Source organism: Hypomesus nipponensis, chromosome 19 (assembly GCF_054491055.1).
Source record: "Hypomesus nipponensis isolate SF chromosome 19, ASM5449105v1, whole genome shotgun sequence".
NCBI classification, from domain to species: domain Eukaryota; kingdom Metazoa; phylum Chordata; class Actinopteri; order Osmeriformes; family Osmeridae; genus Hypomesus; species Hypomesus nipponensis.
Window position 1 is genome coordinate 11426245 of NC_140379.1, and position 19323 is coordinate 11445567.

Sequence of the window (19323 nt, forward strand, 5' to 3'; positions counted from 1 at the left end):
GATTACTTGACCTTCTGTATAAAGCCTGAAGTTAACATGCAAATGAAGCATGCACAACATGTGCATGGTACATTTAAAAACGTGTCAATTATTCGGCCGTATCATTGTTAATTGCCAAATAATAATGAACGAGTTGTTTACAGAACATCAAAAAATCTGAAATAAACAGCACCATGGGGCCAATCAGAACAACACTCTCTAATAAAGGGACTTGAGGCTTTAATGTTAGCAGTTGAATAATGAAGGAGGATGTTTAGTACAGTACCTTGTTTACACAACTTCCTAGATATAAGGTGCGCTGACATATGCTGCATTGCTGCACTGTTGTCTCATGTTTTCCCAGTGGGGAGGCCCTGCTATATGAGAAACGTTTTCATTAGAACTATTTGACATGTATCTTTGGGCACGGATGCTCTGCTACCTTGTGCTAGTTTACTGAGAAATATAAATTGAGTTACTGATCTGTTGCTCAGCTGGATTGATTAAAAGCAGTGTATGTCCTGCCCACTTACTGTGTATGTACTGCATTTCTGTTTGAGGGAAAAATGAATTACTGCAAGTAGTTTACTAAACAATTTTGACCAACACTTTACATTAAGGCTACATTAACTACTATGTAACTAAATAACAATACAGCATTGTATTTATATTTATTATGGTTTAGTGGTACGTAGTGGTATGGGAAATTGCCGGCTTTCCACCGGTAAGTGGATGTTAACATTGATCTATTTTCGGTGACACAACCTTTAATTCCCCTTTTACAACATCCACTTACCCCTTACACCCCTCCCCCATACAGTGCTTTTACATTTGATAACCTATACTGCTGAAACTTAATATAATTTCATAAATTAAACCAATGCCTATAGTATGTACCAATGTTTTTAACTTTAGGTTCTGTTATGGCAGTTAATGTAACCTTAATGTAAAGCCTCTTTACTGTGTGACCTTGTAGGATAAGGGTTTTTCTGTTTGTGTGTGCATATTAGAATTAGATAATGTAGATACTTAATGCATTACAACAATTAGCAAAGTTTGGCAATATGCAAACAGAACATACTCTACTACATCCAAGAGTTTCTGTCATGGAACATCACCACATAAGTTTAACCACCATGGATCTTTAATCTGTTATGCAGCACCGCACAGCAAGACAGCCAGGACAGACCCATCAATGCTACCACTCACAAAGCTGCATACACCTTTGTAATAAAAAGGCATGTGGTGAAGGAAATGCTAATACAAAGATAATGTAAAAAAAAAAAAAAAAACTTCTTTTAACAGATCCCCAAGCTTCTTCTTGCCAAGTAAGGTTACAGGTATACTCACAGTGGTAAATGGTGCCAGCTATTGTTCTTTCTTCAAACACATTTAATTTCCTGCCATAGAAGGGGGTTTTACAATATGGCATTTATCATTTTAATTGTTCAGTTTAATGTAATATGACTCCAGGGCTCCACATTTCCTGCTATGGAGGGACTTTGCAGTGCCTAGCTCTTGAAAGAGAGTGGATATTTGGGCCTAAGATTCCTGTATGATTTAAACTGAACAGGGGCTAACGTCCACATTCTGGATTTGCAGTCTTTTGTGATACTGTTAAAACTGGAAAGGGAGTGAAAACAATGGAGACTCGGTATCTGCTGAAAAAAAGGATTTCTACAGCTCAAGCATCAGACATTTCTCCAGAGCATTGCACCAATTGGCATCTCTGATAACAAAGCCCTCCAACACTTTCCCACCATCTGTCTTCTCCTGCTGCCTGTCTCCCTAGTCCCTTATCAAATGACATTCCCCTTCCTCCCAGTAGTCCTTTTTTACTTATCTCCTCCTTCTTTTAAGCAATGGACAGACACTGAAGAAGGCGACGGAACATGTGGTTAAGCCTGTTCCGTCCCTCCCTCATTTCTGTCTGTCTGAAGAGTTGTCTGTAAAAGCCTGAATAGGCTAACAGACATACAGTATTGTATAACCCTCAGTGGACCATGCTGACAGGAAGTGGGGAGGTGAGAGGAGGCCCCTGCTCAGCTGAGTCGGAAGCCCCTTAGGGGTAAAGGATAATTAGGGGGAGGAACATCAGAGGAAACGGATAAATCTGTGGCGACCCTGGGGGTTGTCTCTTGACATGTGCTACTTTGTGCTGTTTGAAACCAACTCTCATCCCAGGAGGTTTTAGGCTTGCTCACAATTTGACAGAGATCAGGCAACCGTTATTATGTTATCTGAGGAATGTATCACACTTTTGACCTGAGTATGCTAAACAGACAAATGTTTAATACGTCACCCTAGTATAGATCTTAGATTACATAGTCAGTTAGCTACAGCATGGCATACTACTTGTGTAGATTGTAAAAAATTAAAAAACGGACTCAAAGAAACAATTTAATAACATGATTTACTCATCAAAGTGGTGTCATTTTTGTGTTCTTATGCCCAGACATTAGTTTTTTACTTTGATGTCTACTTTGTGACGTGAGAGTTTGGGGGTTCAATTCGGCAAATTTCTTCTATTATCTTAAACTTTACTACTTTTATTAGTTATATTATTGTTGCCATTTTAATTATGACTTTTATCACTTGTATTATTGTTTTTATTGATTTTATGTAAAGCACTTTGAGCTACAATTCTTGTATGAAATGTGCTATATAAATAAAGTCTTACTTACTTAGACAACCTATGTATAGTGTGTGTGTTTGTGCAAGACTGTGTGTAGACACAATATCTGTATAGCTATACTATGTGTATGTGTGTGAGTGTTAGTCTGTGTGTAACATTTCAAACATCTGTTCCACTCTTCCCTGGCATTCCAGGTGTCCAGCGTCAAATTGTGCACTGTGTAGAGAAGACCTCAGGGATAGTTGAGGAGCACTACTGTGATCCTTTGACCCGCCCCGATGACAAACGGGCCAGCTGTAACGAGGAGCTCTGCCCAGCAATGTGAGTTTATGGCACAAGCAGCCACGCACAAAACAAAAACTCAGTAAAAAACACTAGTCATAGCACACAGATACATACAGTGTGCAAACAGTAAACAAGTGATGCACGCGCAGCATCAGCACCAAATTAGGACACCAATAAAAACACTTGTATCCAGTATAACCTTACTTCTCTCCACAGTGGTTCAGACACTCTCAATCACACACACACACGCACACATCAATAACAAAGTCAAAATTCCCTTGAGCATCAAAAGGTTTAACAACCCAAACGGGTTTGACATAATTCATCATTGAACAGACTTCCAGAAATGTCTCCCCCTTTACACTCTCTATTGTTAACCCAATCCCTCAGATGGTGGGTGGGGGAGTGGCAAAAGTGCTCAGCCCCTTGCGGGAGCTTAGGCCTGGCCAAGAGGACCGTGCTCTGCATCCAAGCTGTGGGTCTGGAGGAGCAAAGAGCCCTACAGCCTTCCCAGTGTCAGCACATGCCCAAGCCCGTGTCTGTAGCACCTTGCAACACACACATCCCTTGCCCTGCAGACTGGACTGAGGGCAACTGGTCAGAGGTGAGGCTGTTTCATGTGAATGTAGGTCAAGTCAGCTCCTGAAGCTGTGGCGTGAGCCATGCAAAGAGGAGTGGGCCTGGGGTAAAACTAGCCTGTTCTTGTTGAGTGTGAAATGCGTCTGTGAAGACTGGAACCTTTTGAAATTGTCTTCACCCAAGTTAAGTTTTTAAGTTTGAACAATACAACTTGGTTTGCAGATACTGCCACATAGTACAGTGCAAAATAAGTTATTTCAATTAAATTAAAGGTTTCTGCATCCTTTACAAAAAAAATAATTGACTAATAGAGTTTTGTTCTGGACAGTACAAACTCTTAAATACATTCTGTGGTCATTCTTGACTGTTCTATAATGGTCTAAAATCTCAAACTCTATGTGCACATTGTATGTCATGATATTCCTTCCGTGTGTGTTATTTGAGATGTTCTTCAAACATAGCTTGGACTAGAGTAAGTTTTAATCTCAGTCCCTCCTTTGCTTCCTCACAGTGCTCACTAACATGTGGCAGTGGCGTGCAAACCCGGAATGTGACCTGCTCAAGAAACACCGGTGTCGACTGTGATCTCAGAAAGAAACCCAGTGGTGTCACTCCTTGCTACATCCGGGACTGTCCCCAGGTCCTGGACGTCTTTGGTGGTAGTGACTGGTCTGGAAGTGGTTTGTTCAGCAAAGAAGTCTTCAACGAAATCAACTCAATCCCTGATGCCAATTCTCTGCCAAAATACAGCACAACACGAGCACAGCCAAAAGACCGTAACAAACTGTATAACAGAATAGAAGGGGATTTCTCCCCCAGAATTACAATTGAAAAGGCCCAAAACAAGCCCGCTGACAATAATGTAAAAGTAGATGATTTCTACTATGACTACAACTTTATCAAATTCCATGAGGACCTTTCATACGACTTTGACTCAGGAATCATCGGTCAAGCTGAAAAGAATAGTATTGAACAGGAACCTAAACCCAGTTCAGGTGTGGAAGAAAATATTGACAGGGAAACATCTCTTTTATCTAGCACACCTGTGCCTGAATTAATGACTTCCTATCATTTACAAGATGACAAACAACAGAAACCGCGTGCGGAGGATGTTGAGAATAGCAATTCATCACTAAAGAAACTCATTGAAATGAACCCTGAAAAGGAGGACGATTTATTTTCTGAAGACTATTTTCTACCCGTTGCAAATACTCCCCCACCACCAGGTTCAACCACCAGTTTTTCAAAAATGTGGAAAGAAAGCAACAGTAATCTTGGCTTGCCTCTGAACCCCAGCACAGCACACAGCCTGGTATTGACAACTAAAGTGGCTCCTGTGGACAGAATACGAAGCAAAGATGAAGAGAAACCAGTTGGATACAAAGATTTTTTCCAAGATTTCAGGCAAGAAGAAAGCAACTATGGGAATATTGATGACACAGTTGAGGTGACAACACCAGTCAAAAAGGTGTACAAAAAGGAGGACCTCCCCTCAGTGATAATTGGTAGGGAGAAAGAAAAGGCGGGGGAGTTGGGCTACAGCTATTATGAAAAAACTACAGCAGTCCTACAATTCCCCGACTCCCTTGAAGAAACAGACAGCAGGGCACCACATTCCCATTTTCCCCCTCCGGCCACCATGTTTGAGGTAAAGATGCACGAGGACAGCTTTTTCAGTACAACTTTGTCTGAGTGGGATAAAACAACGTTTGAGACTATTTCAATAACCACTTCTCTTCCATATGCATCATTAAACCCAACTTCCACTGAAGAAAGCAATCATGGTGTTCTTTCACCTGAAGAAAAAACACACTTTGATCAACAGGACTTCAGCACAGATCCCAACACTGTTAACAAATATAATAATCTAGGAATCACAGAAGGTTACACAGTTACCTCACATCTGGTCTCTCAAGAGAAACCTCCTCCAACCCCCGCTCACCTCAGTCCCCTCTCAGAAAGCCAGGAGAACATCAACCCCCCATGGACGACAAGAAAGGACACCCTACTTCCTACACATCTGGAAGGCACAGTATCTCCACCTCCGTCCATTGCGACCCAGACCCAGCCTGCTGTTGCAGCTAAGCCTGAGAAAGAGATTTACACACCCTCTATTCCTCATTATGAAGTCTCCCCTGGTCAAACGGATTCTAGTCTTCTGACTCCTTCCACATATCTTTGGAATGAGATGGACCAGAATGAAATCCTGATCCCCCCTAAGTTACAATTGAGTGGCACAGACCACCCATCCAGCACATATCAACCCTTGACAGATGATGTCACCATGGTAACTAACACAGCCACTCTGCAGGATGTTACGAGTCCCACGTCCACCACCCAGTCCCATCTGCCACTCCATTCTCTCATGCTACAGTCCCAAACCATCCCAACACCAAACCCAGTTGCCTACTGGGTTACTGGCAACTGGAGTGCAGTGAGTGACAACACCTACGTTCATGCATCCCATATATATCCAAGGTGTAAGTGCAGTGCTTCAGTGACTAGATAAACAGAATGGCAACATATACAACATTATAAATACCCCTGGCTTTTAAGACATTTAAAATTAAAATATACAGAATCCATTGGCTCTTGCTGTTTGAGAAATTCTAGAAAATGAAATACTTGATATGACTAATGAGCCATCTCAGAGTTAAAACAGCCATTGTCTCTCCCTAGTGAATATAATTTTCAATTGAGTTGAGTTCAAAAATTCAGAATCCTTATTACATACATTTGTTGTAAATATAAAATGGCCATGACACATTCAGAGCAACTCTCGCTCTCTAAAACGTTCTCTAATAAAAGTGCTGCTATCACAGCAGGACAAAAAAACAAAACAGGTACCATATTTATTTAGTTAATTACTTTTGGTGCATACATCACTGAAAGAGTCACAGGGCTCAACCCCATCAAAATGGGTGCAAACTAGATACTTGTTATGCTACACAATCTCATTATTCCATGACTACTCAGGATATAGCACAGAGCTGCAGAACAACAGGTGTGACATCCCTTATTAGCTAGTTCTAATTAAAGTAAACAGTGAGCTGTTTAATATAGTGCACACAAAGAAAGTTTGCCCGTGTCAATCATCTTGATTCAGGGACTACATCAAACAGGTTACCATCATCTTAAACTATCAGTTTAATATACTCCCACTACTATTATTTTTGCAGTGCTCGACCAGTTGTGGCCTGGGAGCCATATGGAGGATGGTGGTCTGCAGCTCTGGTAAGGACACAGATTGTGATCTAGCAAAGAAGCCTGTGCCGGCCCGTCGCTGCTACTTGCGTCCCTGCTCTGCGTGGAAGACAGGCCAGTGGAGCCAGGTAGGGTCCCATGTCTGAATTTTGTGTGATCCTATTTTTAATGTCCTTTTCATACTGTAGGCAGTACAATACTTCCATAATATCTCTACATTAAACTAAATACATCACATCTCTGAAGACACACGTAAACAAAATGTATTTAAATTGTGGAATACCTCATCCCAGTGTTCCAAGAAATGTGGTGGAGGGATGACCTTGCGTGAGGTTCAGTGTTTTGACACAAGAGATCAGAGGCCTCTTCGACCATTCCACTGCCAGCCGGTCTCCCCCAGGCCCACTGCACGCCTGCCCTGCAACCCCCAGCCCTGTTTGGAATGGTACAGCTCATCCTGGGGACAGGTCAGGACCTTACCTCCATCCACACTTTTTCTATGTCACACTTTTGGGCTGATGCCCTCAGTATAGATACACAAGCAACCTCATGCCCTGGGACACAAAATGCCCTGGGCTTAAAATAGTGTATGTAATAGTGTATGTAATATGTATGGTGTGTGTTTGTATGTCTTTGGATGGCCAGTGCTCAGAGGTGTGTGGGGGAGGGGAACAGCAGCGCCTTGTTACCTGTCCTGAGGAAGAACAATGTGATGAGGATGTTCTGCCCAGCAACATCCAAGCTTGTAACAGCCAAGCCTGTGCCCAATGGGTCACTGGCTCCTGGGGACAGGTACGGACAGGTGGATGACGTATTGCATGACACACAGTATCATCTTGCATCATTTATCCACCTGCAACTACATGACTTGCGTCAGGCATATGTCCCTTGAACTCCATCTCTTTCTAAAGCCTCTCTTCAAACATTTCTCCAGCTTAAGAGCTGACATGCCTTTGATCATGAGTCTATTTAATTCTTAAACACGTCAGTACTGCCAGTAGCCCCCTCCAGCGCTTTTGTGTGCGATCCTCTGAAGCGCAACTGATTTCAGAAGCCCCCAGTGCAGTACACAGTACACACATTGAACATGACATACCAACAATCACACATACTGCTCAAATGTACACGCCCACATAATGCATTTTGTAGACATTAATATAAAACTGTACTCACATACATGCTATATGCTTTGAGGCTACCATAAACACATACATAAACACCACACACACACACACACACCTTTTTCATTCCTTCAACACATACTCAATCTGGCATGTGCTCACATATTTGCCGAAACAGAGACGCATTCTAAACCAAGTTATACCGGTGTGGGGTGTGTTTGCTTGCACATGCTCACCTCAAAAGCTTAACTAAAAGCGGTCTACAGTTTTGATTGAAGCATAGAGGTCCAGGGATTTGATCAGTCTGATATAAGGTTAAAATGGGAAAAAACACGTCACATGTCACTGTCAATGAAACTCTGTGTGAGTGTGAGGGAGTCTTTAAAGTGTCTCCTTGCCCGCAGTGCTCTTCGTCCTGTGGCGGTGGTGTGCAACGGAGACTAGTCAAGTGTGTAAACTTGAAGTCTGAGACAGAGGAAGAGGAGGAGCATGCTCAGTGTGACCATGAATCCTGTCCAGAAAACACTCAAAAGTGTAATATCCAGGAGTGTGAAAACATCACGATCGGTAAGTGTACTGTATGCAGTCATCTCCATAAAAAAAAAGGTTTACATGAAAAACATATATTTTAATTACTACATTAAGACATTCATGTGTTTTAGAACAAAATTGAGTATGCATTTTTTTTACTAGCTAGTTTGAGGTTAACGTTAGGTTTCGTTTCTATAACATCTCTTCTTTTCAACTGTATAGCTAGGAGAGCTGGCCAAATTCTGTAACTGCTTTGTGTTACTATGGTGTGTCAGTTTTGTTCTGGAATGTCCTGACATCACCATGAATAGCTTCATTTATACTAGTTTATGTTGGCTAGCTAGCATTGGTAGGCAGGCAGTGCAAGTCAAACAAGCCACCATTTTAACTCAATAAGGATTCAGAGTACTCATCTACTGAGACGTTGAAATAATGTGTTTGTCACTTGGGAACATGGTGGTGATCTGGAGAACAGCCTTGTGCTGTTATGCATACCGTTTTCATCCTAAGCTGGTTTGAAACGGCATACAGTGTGTTACATTGACTTAAACAAAGGTTTGTTTATATGTTCTGAAAGACTTGTGTTTGTGTCCATATGTCTGTCTATGTGGAGATGATGGGTCTGCATACATTTATTCAAGTTTGTCCCTCTTCTGGTTTTTAGTTTTGTTGCAGAAATTAGTCAAATATGGCATTCAGTTGGCATAGCACACAATTGTGGTGTGTGAGTGTGTGTTGAATGCCCGAGTGGTTCAGTCCAGGGTCAACCTGAATGCCATAAACATCCTCGGGCAGGGATTGAATGCTTTAACAGCACCATGACCCTATGTCCCCTTTCACTTCAGCAAGGTGTCTGATGTGTCACCAACTCACAAGGTAACTGAAGCACACTGCCCACCACTACCCATCCAAACATTTCCTTTCTGTGGAATACCTCCCCAGTAGAGAAAACTCTAGAAACTCTACCAAAACTGTTAGTTATTTGTATCTATTTAATAAAATGCTGCATGGAAAAGGGTGAGGAGGCAGTATCCAACATGTGTTTGCATACTCTCAATCCTACTTGACTCCAGTCATGTCATTCCATCCTTCAAAACTCAAGATCACATCCAAGACTTTCGCAATATGATCCCCATTACTGGGGACGACTTGGTTTCCATTTAAAACATAAACAGAAAATTGCCTTAGCAGTTTTTGCTAATTAAAATCTGATTATTGTACAGTATTATGATGGGTATGGGGTTCTGGATGCATGTTTATTGAGCCCCCATTATTACTTTCAAAGGCTAAAGTGTTTTGCACCAAACAGATATTGTTGAAAGACAAGTCTTAAGGATAGAGGTAGAAGTTTAGAATAGATAGTTTCAGATCATGTTATTCCCTCAACAGTTTCCACAGTATAAGTTCTACAAAATTCTGTGTAGAGCTGTATGAAACCTTTTTGAAGTCTGCCTCTTCCTTTCATCCTTTCTGTTTTAATTCACCCTCCCCTTTGAGTGAAAGAGGTGTCCTCACTTCAAGGGTCATTCATCTTTATTATTCAAGCATAATTCATTTAGGCCTACACTGAATCTTTTAGACAAGTTTAATTTCCAATACTCAAATATCAACAATGATATCAGAAGCTTTGTAGTATTAATTTAGATAATGTATTCCAATCAAGTTAAACTGTGACAGCTTATCCCTTGACAGCAAAGTAGTTTGTGTTGGAATGTCGTGTTTGCACTTCTTTCCTACCCTCTTGACTTAAAGAAGTGCGATATTATTCTGACTTTTTTGCTCCTCTTTTATGCTTCATTGAAATGCATCTGAAGCTTTGAGTTTGAAAGATAACGAGTGTGTGTGTGTGTGTGTGCGTGTGTGTGTGCGTGCGTGCGTGCGTGAGTGAGAGAGAGAGAGAGAGAGATGGTTGGCTGTTAGCCTGGCTGCCAGCCCAACTTCGCCCCGCCCACAAAAAAAATGTGGTCGGGAAGTTGGGTCTGGAGGGGCTCGTATTGGGAACAAACTATATGAAACCAAGATCTGGGCGGACCAATGAAATTGCCAGGGCGGGCTTTATACAATGATGGACAGATGATCAACAGTAACATAATCAACAACGTCACAAAAGAACCCTTGGGTTGAATTTGTTTTCAACAAACATATTACGTTGCTCTGATTGGTTGTACGTCTATCCAATTGAGCGAAGAGGCATTTGTTTTACGAGTTTGGTTGAAACACGCCCCATAGTCACAGCCCAACGGTGAGTTTTCAGACTCATATTCTGACTAGAATTATGAGTATGACAACGTCAGGCTAGTTGGCTGGAGCAGATTTCTGATTTCACAAGAAGAGATGTGTGAATGTCCAAGGGTCACACCATTCTCAGAATAGCTGTGATCTGTTAGTGTTGCATTGCAGTATACTGTATATACCAAACTGTCGGTTCCTGGAAAATGAAAGCATCAGAGCATGCTCATGCCTTACCCAGTAAGCAGAATGGGCTTGTTTTCTGTGGATGGTAGACTGAAGCTCATTTGACTTGTTGTCCTGAGATGTGGAGAATTGGATGACAGCTATAACAAATCAGAGTTGTCAGTTGAACTGCAAATCATTCTTAGTCTTCTTAGCTGTAGGACAGATGTATTCTGTTTGGGTACAGCTAAAAATATGAACGGAGATTCAAAGACCATCTAAAGTCCATTCATCTTCTTCCACTTAGTTTATTTAACACTAAAACATTATGCTAAAACATTCTATTTGTCATCATTATGTTAGAATAAGATAATACCAGCACAGTGAAAAAGCCCATGTGTGTAGCATCATTAGAATTAAAATGAGTGTAATTACAACAACAGTTTACTGAGTAGATAATTGCCTTGGCCGTCACACCCCTGCTAATAAAGTACCTTCAAATCAACTGAAGTCAAGCCTGTTCGCCCTGGCTGTGCATTTCTGTCTAGCCCTACAAGTTGCTAAATTAGATACATTTATCAGAAGTATTATTTGGAAACGTTACCAGGTCCCCTTTTGTGACATGCACACATGTATGCTATGTCCTTACAAACAGTCCATAACTGTTATCCATGAGTCACTGAACTGATTTTTTCCCATGGCAACAACCATGACCGGAGACATTATGTTTTGCAAATGTCTGTCTGTCCGTACGCATGTTGGTCCCATTCTCGTGACCGCTATATCTCAGGAACATCTTAAGGAATTTCTACATATTTTGCTCAAGCTTTCACTTGGACTCAAGGATGTACTGATTAGATTTTGGTTTTCAAAAGGTTAAAAAATAATGGTAATTGAAAAGGGCAAACTGGTTAGGTATGACTACCGTTTTTTTTTTGTCTTTCATTTGCTAATTATTCCCTGGCTAATTAGCTTTGACAAGTGATCAGCATACCGTGATGCAGCGCAATCTAGATAACAAACAGCAACAAACATGATACATCTTGTAGCCTACACGTATTAACATAGTCATTTGTGCAAACATTAGTTAAGAACGACCATAAGAAATGAATTATTCAGTATTTATTAAGAATATTATTGAAGGGGAAGGCACATTAACTATTTTTTGGGATGTCCCTAACCAAATAGACTACGCTACATATTTTTTTATAAACTTCAACTTGACTGGCTGGCACTGGCATAAAACCGCAAGGTGGATATTTCTAGTTGCCTACACTCGAGGACGTGCACACCTCGAGGACCCTGAGGCGAGCGTGGAAGATTGTGGCCGACTCCTCCCACCCTGGACACACCCTGTTCAGCTACTCCCCTCTGGCAGAAGGCTGCGGTCCATCAGGACTAAAACCTCATGCTGTTCTCAACCTCAGAACTGTTTTTTTCCATCTGCTACTGGCCTCTTCAACAAGGCCAAGGACTCCCACTGACAATAACGGTGCACAAGCCACCTTTTGCCCACTCTAATGCTCATTCAAATTTTTATATATATATATATTAGATTTTTTTAAATTGTTTTATTTTTAAATTGTTTAGTTCTTATCACAAGTTTAACTATTGTACTTTTTTACTTAATTTAACATCCGTATATGTTTATGGTCTGCACTTTCCTGCCACAGTAAATGTGTGTAACATACACGGCATATAAACTGAATTCTGATTCTTATCCAAGAGGTCAGTGATCCACGATATTTACTGTGGCATTTGTATTTTTAATATTGCCAAAATAAATTGCTTTGGCTCAAGACCATAAGCTCTCATTTTGTATTTGAGTAGTAATCCTGAAAAAAGGAGGGATCTTCTTTGATATTCACCACTATCACATGCGTGAAGACATCATGTGTAAAGAAATTGGCATAGTCATTGCCTTCGCTCTGATGTTCCTCAACCCGTTTGCATCATAAGAACACTGGAATTGCAGAATATTCAACTGATAGATGTTTGTGGCATGCAGCGCAAGTACTGTACTTGGTAGTTGTTCGTTACCAAAACACTTTTAACCATCCTTTGCTTACCAAGAACCAACAACCCATGACAAACAGTCATCATTGACATCATGATTTCATAACGTCAAAGCTTGAAACGAGTTCTGGTTAAATTGTGAGTTGCCTTTATACATTGTACTTTGTCCAGCACTAGTCACAATTATCTTTCTTATTCAAGGCATGTGCCATGCCAAATATAACATATTTTATATACATAAATAATATGTTACAACCATTTTATATAAATAAAATATGACTGTCTTTAGATCAAAGCCCAACCGCTTAGTGCTCACTTTAATATTACTTCACACAAAGCCTTTCATTGTACCTTCACACTTCAGGTTGGTATACCTGAGGGAAAGTACACAGAAATATGACATCCATTTTGTTTGGCTAGAAAGGTGAGAGATTGCTTGGAGAATCGAAAAATAGCCAGTATACACCATCAATAATGCTGGTTTAATGGCTCAGCTAATTGTGACCTGTGTTATCTCACATGGACACCTGTTGGGTCTGTACAGTGAGATATTTGAGGTGGCACAGCCTTCCTGCTGGGAAGTCATTAATTCTCCCACCATGTTTATCCTAGTTGTAGACACAGCAGGTGTTGTTGGTGAGAGACAGAAAAATATTGAGGCAGTATCCAGATAGATTTTAGGTTCCAAAGCTTCAAACAAAGAGCATGTATTAAGACAATCTGTAAATGCACGTGGACATGGAATACACTTGTTGTGAGAGAAAATACATATTTGTGGGTGAGGTGCTTGTTTTTTTGTGTGTCTTGGTTGCTCTCTGATGTATTTGAATTAGGGCTGTGAAAGAAGTATCCAGAAGTTGCAGATTGGGTGGAATTGTGGGTATATTACGTTACATACATACATACATACATATATATATGTATATATATATATAATGTAATATACCCACAATTCCACCCATATATATATATATATATATATATATATATATATATATTATTATATTTTCCCTTCCCCTTCTGTCTCTCCTGGAGAGAGAAGAGTGTTGACAGTAACAAGGAGTTTCCGTGGACCAATAATGAGGGCTACATTAGGGAGACTATACCTAGGGAGAGACGTACCAATGCTGACAGACGGGAAGACAAGCAGATTGGCAGCCATGTCCCAACTGCTCGTATTCTTTCACCAAAGCTCATCTACCGGCCAATCTGAGAGTTGCTTTATACAAAAAAAGATGCCTTTTTTGTCAGAGATTTAAAAATCAGCTCCTGTTGATGAAATGACAGAGCATTGCTCGGATCACTGATCCATCTCTTTAGCTCCTCAGTTTCCATTGTGAACTTCTCCGCACAACCATAGGCTGTTTTTCTGACAGTCTAACCATTTTTTTTAACCCTTTAACAATTTTTCTGCTAAGAAGAACCCTCACTTTTCCACTAGCAGTGTGGGATACGAGTCAAGCCAGAGAACATCAGCCCGAGATGGGCTTGAATATCCCCCTGATGCTAAAACAGCCAAGGTAACGGATGTAGTGGCCCTTTGTGATGAGTGGGGAAAAGACAACTTTGCGACAGAGGAAGTTATTCTATTCTTTGTTGTTCACTGTTATGTGTGTGAGTCTTGGTAAGGTTTTGTGCGTTTAAAGGAGGTTGAGGGGTTAGTGGGGGAGTGGGTCCCTGTCATCTTACAGGAAATTCTGTGCGACCGTCTTGCAGCTGTGAACTCTGACCCTTCTGATGTCATCATTCTCTGGCCTTCATGGGAAAAAAAACATGGTGTCCTGACAGCAGACCTTTTGAGGCAGAGGATGAATTGGTGGCTGTGTGGAGACAAAAGACTAGCAAATGAATGATGTTCTATTGTAAGAATGCATACTGGAATGATTGACTAGTTACTTCTCTCATGCATATTAATGTTTGGAAACTTTGCTATTTTTGCAATACTCATTCATCAGTCATTTATTTCTTGAAATTCCACAGAAATTAAAATGTTGGTTGGTGGATTCGAAATTAAAAAATTAAGTTTTCGTAGAACTGAATGTCTGCTTTGTCAGGTCCTGTACATTCTTAAATCCAAACCTTTGCCTGTCCAATTTTAAATGGCTCGAAGGTGTCTGGCATAATTAAAACATCCCCTAGGGGCACAATTCTCCATGTTTCTTTCTTGATAGCAGTCTTGATCTTAAAGAAACTCCTGAAAGGGGAACCCCTAGCTGACAGAAAGTAAAACAATATATATTTTCTAGTTCTGTCAGTTTAACACGTTATTAATGGCGTTAAAGCAAACCCATTTTAACGGCGTACATTTTTTATCGCGCGATTAACGTTTTTTGGCCAAGCAAACTTTGTAGTTTTTTTTCACGTACTGTTACAGCAACTACTGACATTAGAAAAACTACAACACCACACCGGATCTAGCTAGACCTGAAACAAAAACAGGCACGCCGCACACACTTGTTTGGGCTCGCGGGCCGGCTAAAGAGTAGTAGGCTAACGTTCGGCGCGAGACGCCGAAATGGATGCCCCAAAAAAATTCTGAATGGAACATTTACTTTTATAAATTTGCCAAATGGTTCCATTGACAAGGCCAAAGTGATCTTTGTTTTGTCGTTGTGAACTGAGCTATCATCGCAGCATGTCCAGTCTGAAATACCACTTCATGGCCAAGCAGACGGCTTATGCGGATTCTCCGCCCCCTGTCAAAGCAAGGCGATAGCAATGTTGTTTTCAATTTAAAAAAAACATTTGCACTAAGCCATCCGATCCACTTTTCTATGTTGATAAGAGCATCAAAATGAGAAAAAAAATAATGGGACAAAAAGAAATCAATGGTCATTTAGAATAGATAAAAATGTAGTAGACTAACCAGGCTACAGTCCATAGTGAGCTTAAATTAACAATACCCAAAAAGTAACTGCTAAGCAAAACCTGAACCTGAGTCAGCTCAGGATTCTAGATGGTTATAGTTATAAGAATAGCTTCACCCATATCTCAGCCAAGAAACAGTAATTTAATCTTGAAGGCTTTGACTGTGATGGAGTTGGGCTCTGGGTAAGGTTGTGCTGCCTAGTATTATATTAGGTTAAGCCTGCGGACTCTGTACAGGTCAATCTAATTGGATCCCTGTTTTATCATAGGTATTGAAAATGTGTGTTTTCAAGCACCAATGTTCTGAAATATGATGTTTATTTTATGGAATAGGTCAAAGTATTTTGTAAACTGTCATTAGTGTAAGCAGAATGTATATCCCTGTTAATTTTCTACACAATAATGGGAACAGACTTTTCCTTTTTATTAATTCTCTCTCTTCTCTCCCTCTGTTTCTTTCTCTTGTAGGAGTGATGTGTGTTCGGGACCGGCTCACATTCCGGTTCTGTCAGACCCTTCAGTGGCTTGGCCGCTGTAACCTCCCCACTGTTCGGGTGCAGTGCTGCAGAACCTGCAGCCAGCGTTCCCGTGGCAACGAACGCACATCACGTCGCTGAGATTCTGAGAGACATGTCCACTTAGCCCTCCACATGTGAACACATAGCCCTCTATGCACATGCATTGTATGTGAATGGGGACATATGGACACACACACACACACACACACACACCTAAGGTTCTGGGCTACCACACATTTAGCATCTGTTATGTGGAAGGTGAATCAAGATCACACTTTATTTTAGGGGCCCTATCTATAATCTTTTCTGCACAGTAAACCAAGTATTTTTGAATGTTTTAACAGGTAATAGTTAAGATTAATTGAGTGTACTGAATGTTTGTTGACATTAATTTAAGCATTTATAGACTATTTCTAAATGTCCTCTCAGGTTAGTTTTTCTGGAATCAGTAGGTGAAAATGAACTCTGAGATTTGTGTGGATCATAGTAGCATAGTAAGACACTCGCACTGTTTTACAATAAGAATCAATGCTCGGAGCAGGGATGCAACCAAAACCAATAATCCATCCCAGAGAAGGAAGAGAAACAGCCTGTCACCACTATAAATGTTGTATTTTATCTATTATCTCAGTTCCGAACCGTCATTGCCGTACAACCCTCACAAAGTCTCTCTCTTGCAGTCTTACGGACCAGAGTTTAAAAGAGGAAAAATCGTGCAGCTAGCAATTGGTGTTTTAATTTAGGTCTGGCTCATACCATAGCAGCATGGGATTTGACCAGGGTACTGATTTTAGCGTCCAATACTTTTTACAGTATTAACTTAGTTTATTAGCTTATAACAAGGAAAGATTGTTCAGACAACACTTTCTATTGATAGCAGCTGACACTATGCAGTATATCCAAAACAGACTTCGAAAAAAGGTGGGTGCAAGTCTGGAAATCCTCATTTATAAATCCTCCAATAACATACAGCTTTGATTTTTCACAGATATAACATTACGTAACTGTTGCTTGAGTAGTAGTTAGTGTAGTGCAGAGGGAGATATTTAAAAAAAACTATTTGAAAGAGTTATTCAACAATAAAAATAAAAAAACATTTGGTGTATGGAAACTGTGCTGCAAAAATAACTTGGTGCTACAGTATAGGCAGTCGCAGATTTCAACTCTTTCATGTCAGGTGTTGGGCAGGCCCAGTGCCTCTTCTACTTGAATCATAGCAGTTGTCTCAAAATTGCCTAAAAATTGATCAAGTCTAATGTAACTTTGACCTTTCATGACAACAGAGTTGTCATTTAAATATTGTGTTGAAGGCCCCTCAGGCCTTCCACACTTTCTTGCTCTAGGGGAAAGATTTGGTTTGAGAAGTGTCCATTATTCAATGGCTTCTGTAGCTTCTATATATTCATAGCCTAAGGGGAAGTAAATCCCATCGTAAAAGTTGTGCAAACATCCCACTGTCAGTTGTATTCAACAAGAAGGGTCAGTCTTCGCCCACATTCAAATGCTATCTACATGATTGTGGAAAGGAATTCATTCAGTTGATGCATATAAACAAAGCCATTGTGTACATGTTATTTTGTAAAATGCTATTGCAGGGGTAACTTTAGGTTTTCAATAAAAAAAAATATCACATGAAGTCAAACTATTAAAGAATGTGCTGGTTAATTGTATGATAAGGTGTAGAAGTATATGTTTCCAAATTACATAATATTCTAACTCACAGTTGAGTGTAAGTAACACATTTTCAATTTTCAATTGTTTATGTAGTTAGCACAAAGTATGAGTTGAAAGTATGATCATAATATTGTAAAACCTGAGTGACATTTAAACTGTTAAACTATTGATTACTACCTTTTGAACAGCAGTTAATGGGATATAATGAAACATGAACAAGACCATCTCTCTTCACTTCTGAGGGAAAGCCATCCAACACATTATTAACATCTCTATCACAGTCCTCTGTGAGCACAAGTCATCACATTAAGTCAATTTCTGCTCAAGCAATTCCAGGCATGAGGCTTATTGTAGCCTAAGAGAAACAGTGCCACTTACTGTTCCCTTATGTCCCTTACAGGAAGTTCCCTCCAATTTATCAAATTTGTGTACTGGTTGGAAAACCTTAAAATTGTTCTCTTGTGTTTGTTGGCCAACTTGTAAATGTGTACAATTCATCAGTACAGCTTGTCTAATCTCAAACTATATTTTTTCTGTATTCTGCATTGACAAAGGGTACAGATCAAAGAAGGGAAAATCATATTTCACACATTTCTCCTCTGGTAGATTTTCAAATTTTCATTACTTCATATCACAGGTCTCAAGGTTTAATTAAGGGATGCAAATATTCTCATGGCAATGTGTCTAATGCTGTGTGTAATTCAGATATTAAAAAAGCCAACATCTGTTTCACGCACTTCAGTCGAGAACTAGCCAAGCAGTATAGGGTTCCACCTTAAACTAAGACCTTTGGGGCTCCAAAGCAATTGCAACATTTGAATGCAATAACTTCTGTTAACATTCTCAGTATTAGTCACACACAGCCAAGGACATTTTTGAGCCTTGAACAGTGTAGCTTTGAATCTTTGATTAATTGTTATGCATACTATATATCAGCTTGATTCCAGGCCGTACATTGTATTGGAAGGAACAAGGATATCATGTACAATAATCATAATGGAATGAAATGACAAAAGACTCGTCATGTGTGTGTACACTGGATGTCTTGCCTTGTTTCCACAGCTACAAAAACAGTTTAAACTAACAATGGAAAATACTGTTAAAAGAGAAAAAGGCGTTAGCTATGGTGACATGTTTATGATGCTTCATCAATTAGTCCTATCTGTAGCCCCATGGGTCAAGGCTTGGCCACCAGACGCTCGCCGGTGAACTCCCCTCCCAGGTCTGGCTCCAGGACTTTCCCTTTGCCAGGCAAGGTGCTGCAACTACTCCGTGGCCGTTTTATATGGGGTCTAGTGCATCTAGTGACATCAAAAAAGAAATAGCTTTCAAGAGAACCTACATGTAAACCTACTGTAGCTTCTGCCAATGGTTCTAATCTACCTAATGGTTCTAATCTAGCATGTCTGTGTTTCATCATTTATAGGCCTACATCCTATTTGTTTACACCGTTTGTGATTAAACTACAGGGTACATTGTGCATTTGTTGGTTGCAGATGGGTCAGTTTTTTTACAACTG

At 40.2% G+C, this 19323-nt stretch overlaps 1 protein-coding gene across 2 annotated transcripts in view; it reads left to right on the forward strand.

The window, feature by feature from the left end:
- Positions 1–17772, forward strand: part of adamts7 (a disintegrin-like and metallopeptidase (reprolysin type) with thrombospondin type 1 motif, 7) — a 56433-nt gene extending 38661 nt beyond the window's left edge. For both annotated transcript variants that reach the window (XM_084681644.1, XM_084681645.1), the window contains exons 17-24: positions 2809–2935; positions 3290–3503; positions 3990–5912; positions 6658–6810; positions 6976–7149; positions 7328–7474; positions 8208–8370; positions 16081–17772. In XM_084681644.1, the coding sequence (XP_084537770.1) occupies positions 2809–2935; positions 3290–3503; positions 3990–5912; positions 6658–6810; positions 6976–7149; positions 7328–7474; positions 8208–8370; positions 16081–16229 (3050 nt within the window). In that variant the 3' untranslated portion in view covers positions 16230–17772. The remainder of the gene's footprint in view (positions 1–2808; positions 2936–3289; positions 3504–3989; positions 5913–6657; positions 6811–6975; positions 7150–7327; positions 7475–8207; positions 8371–16080) is intronic.
- Positions 17773–19323: the final 1551 nt, after the last annotated feature.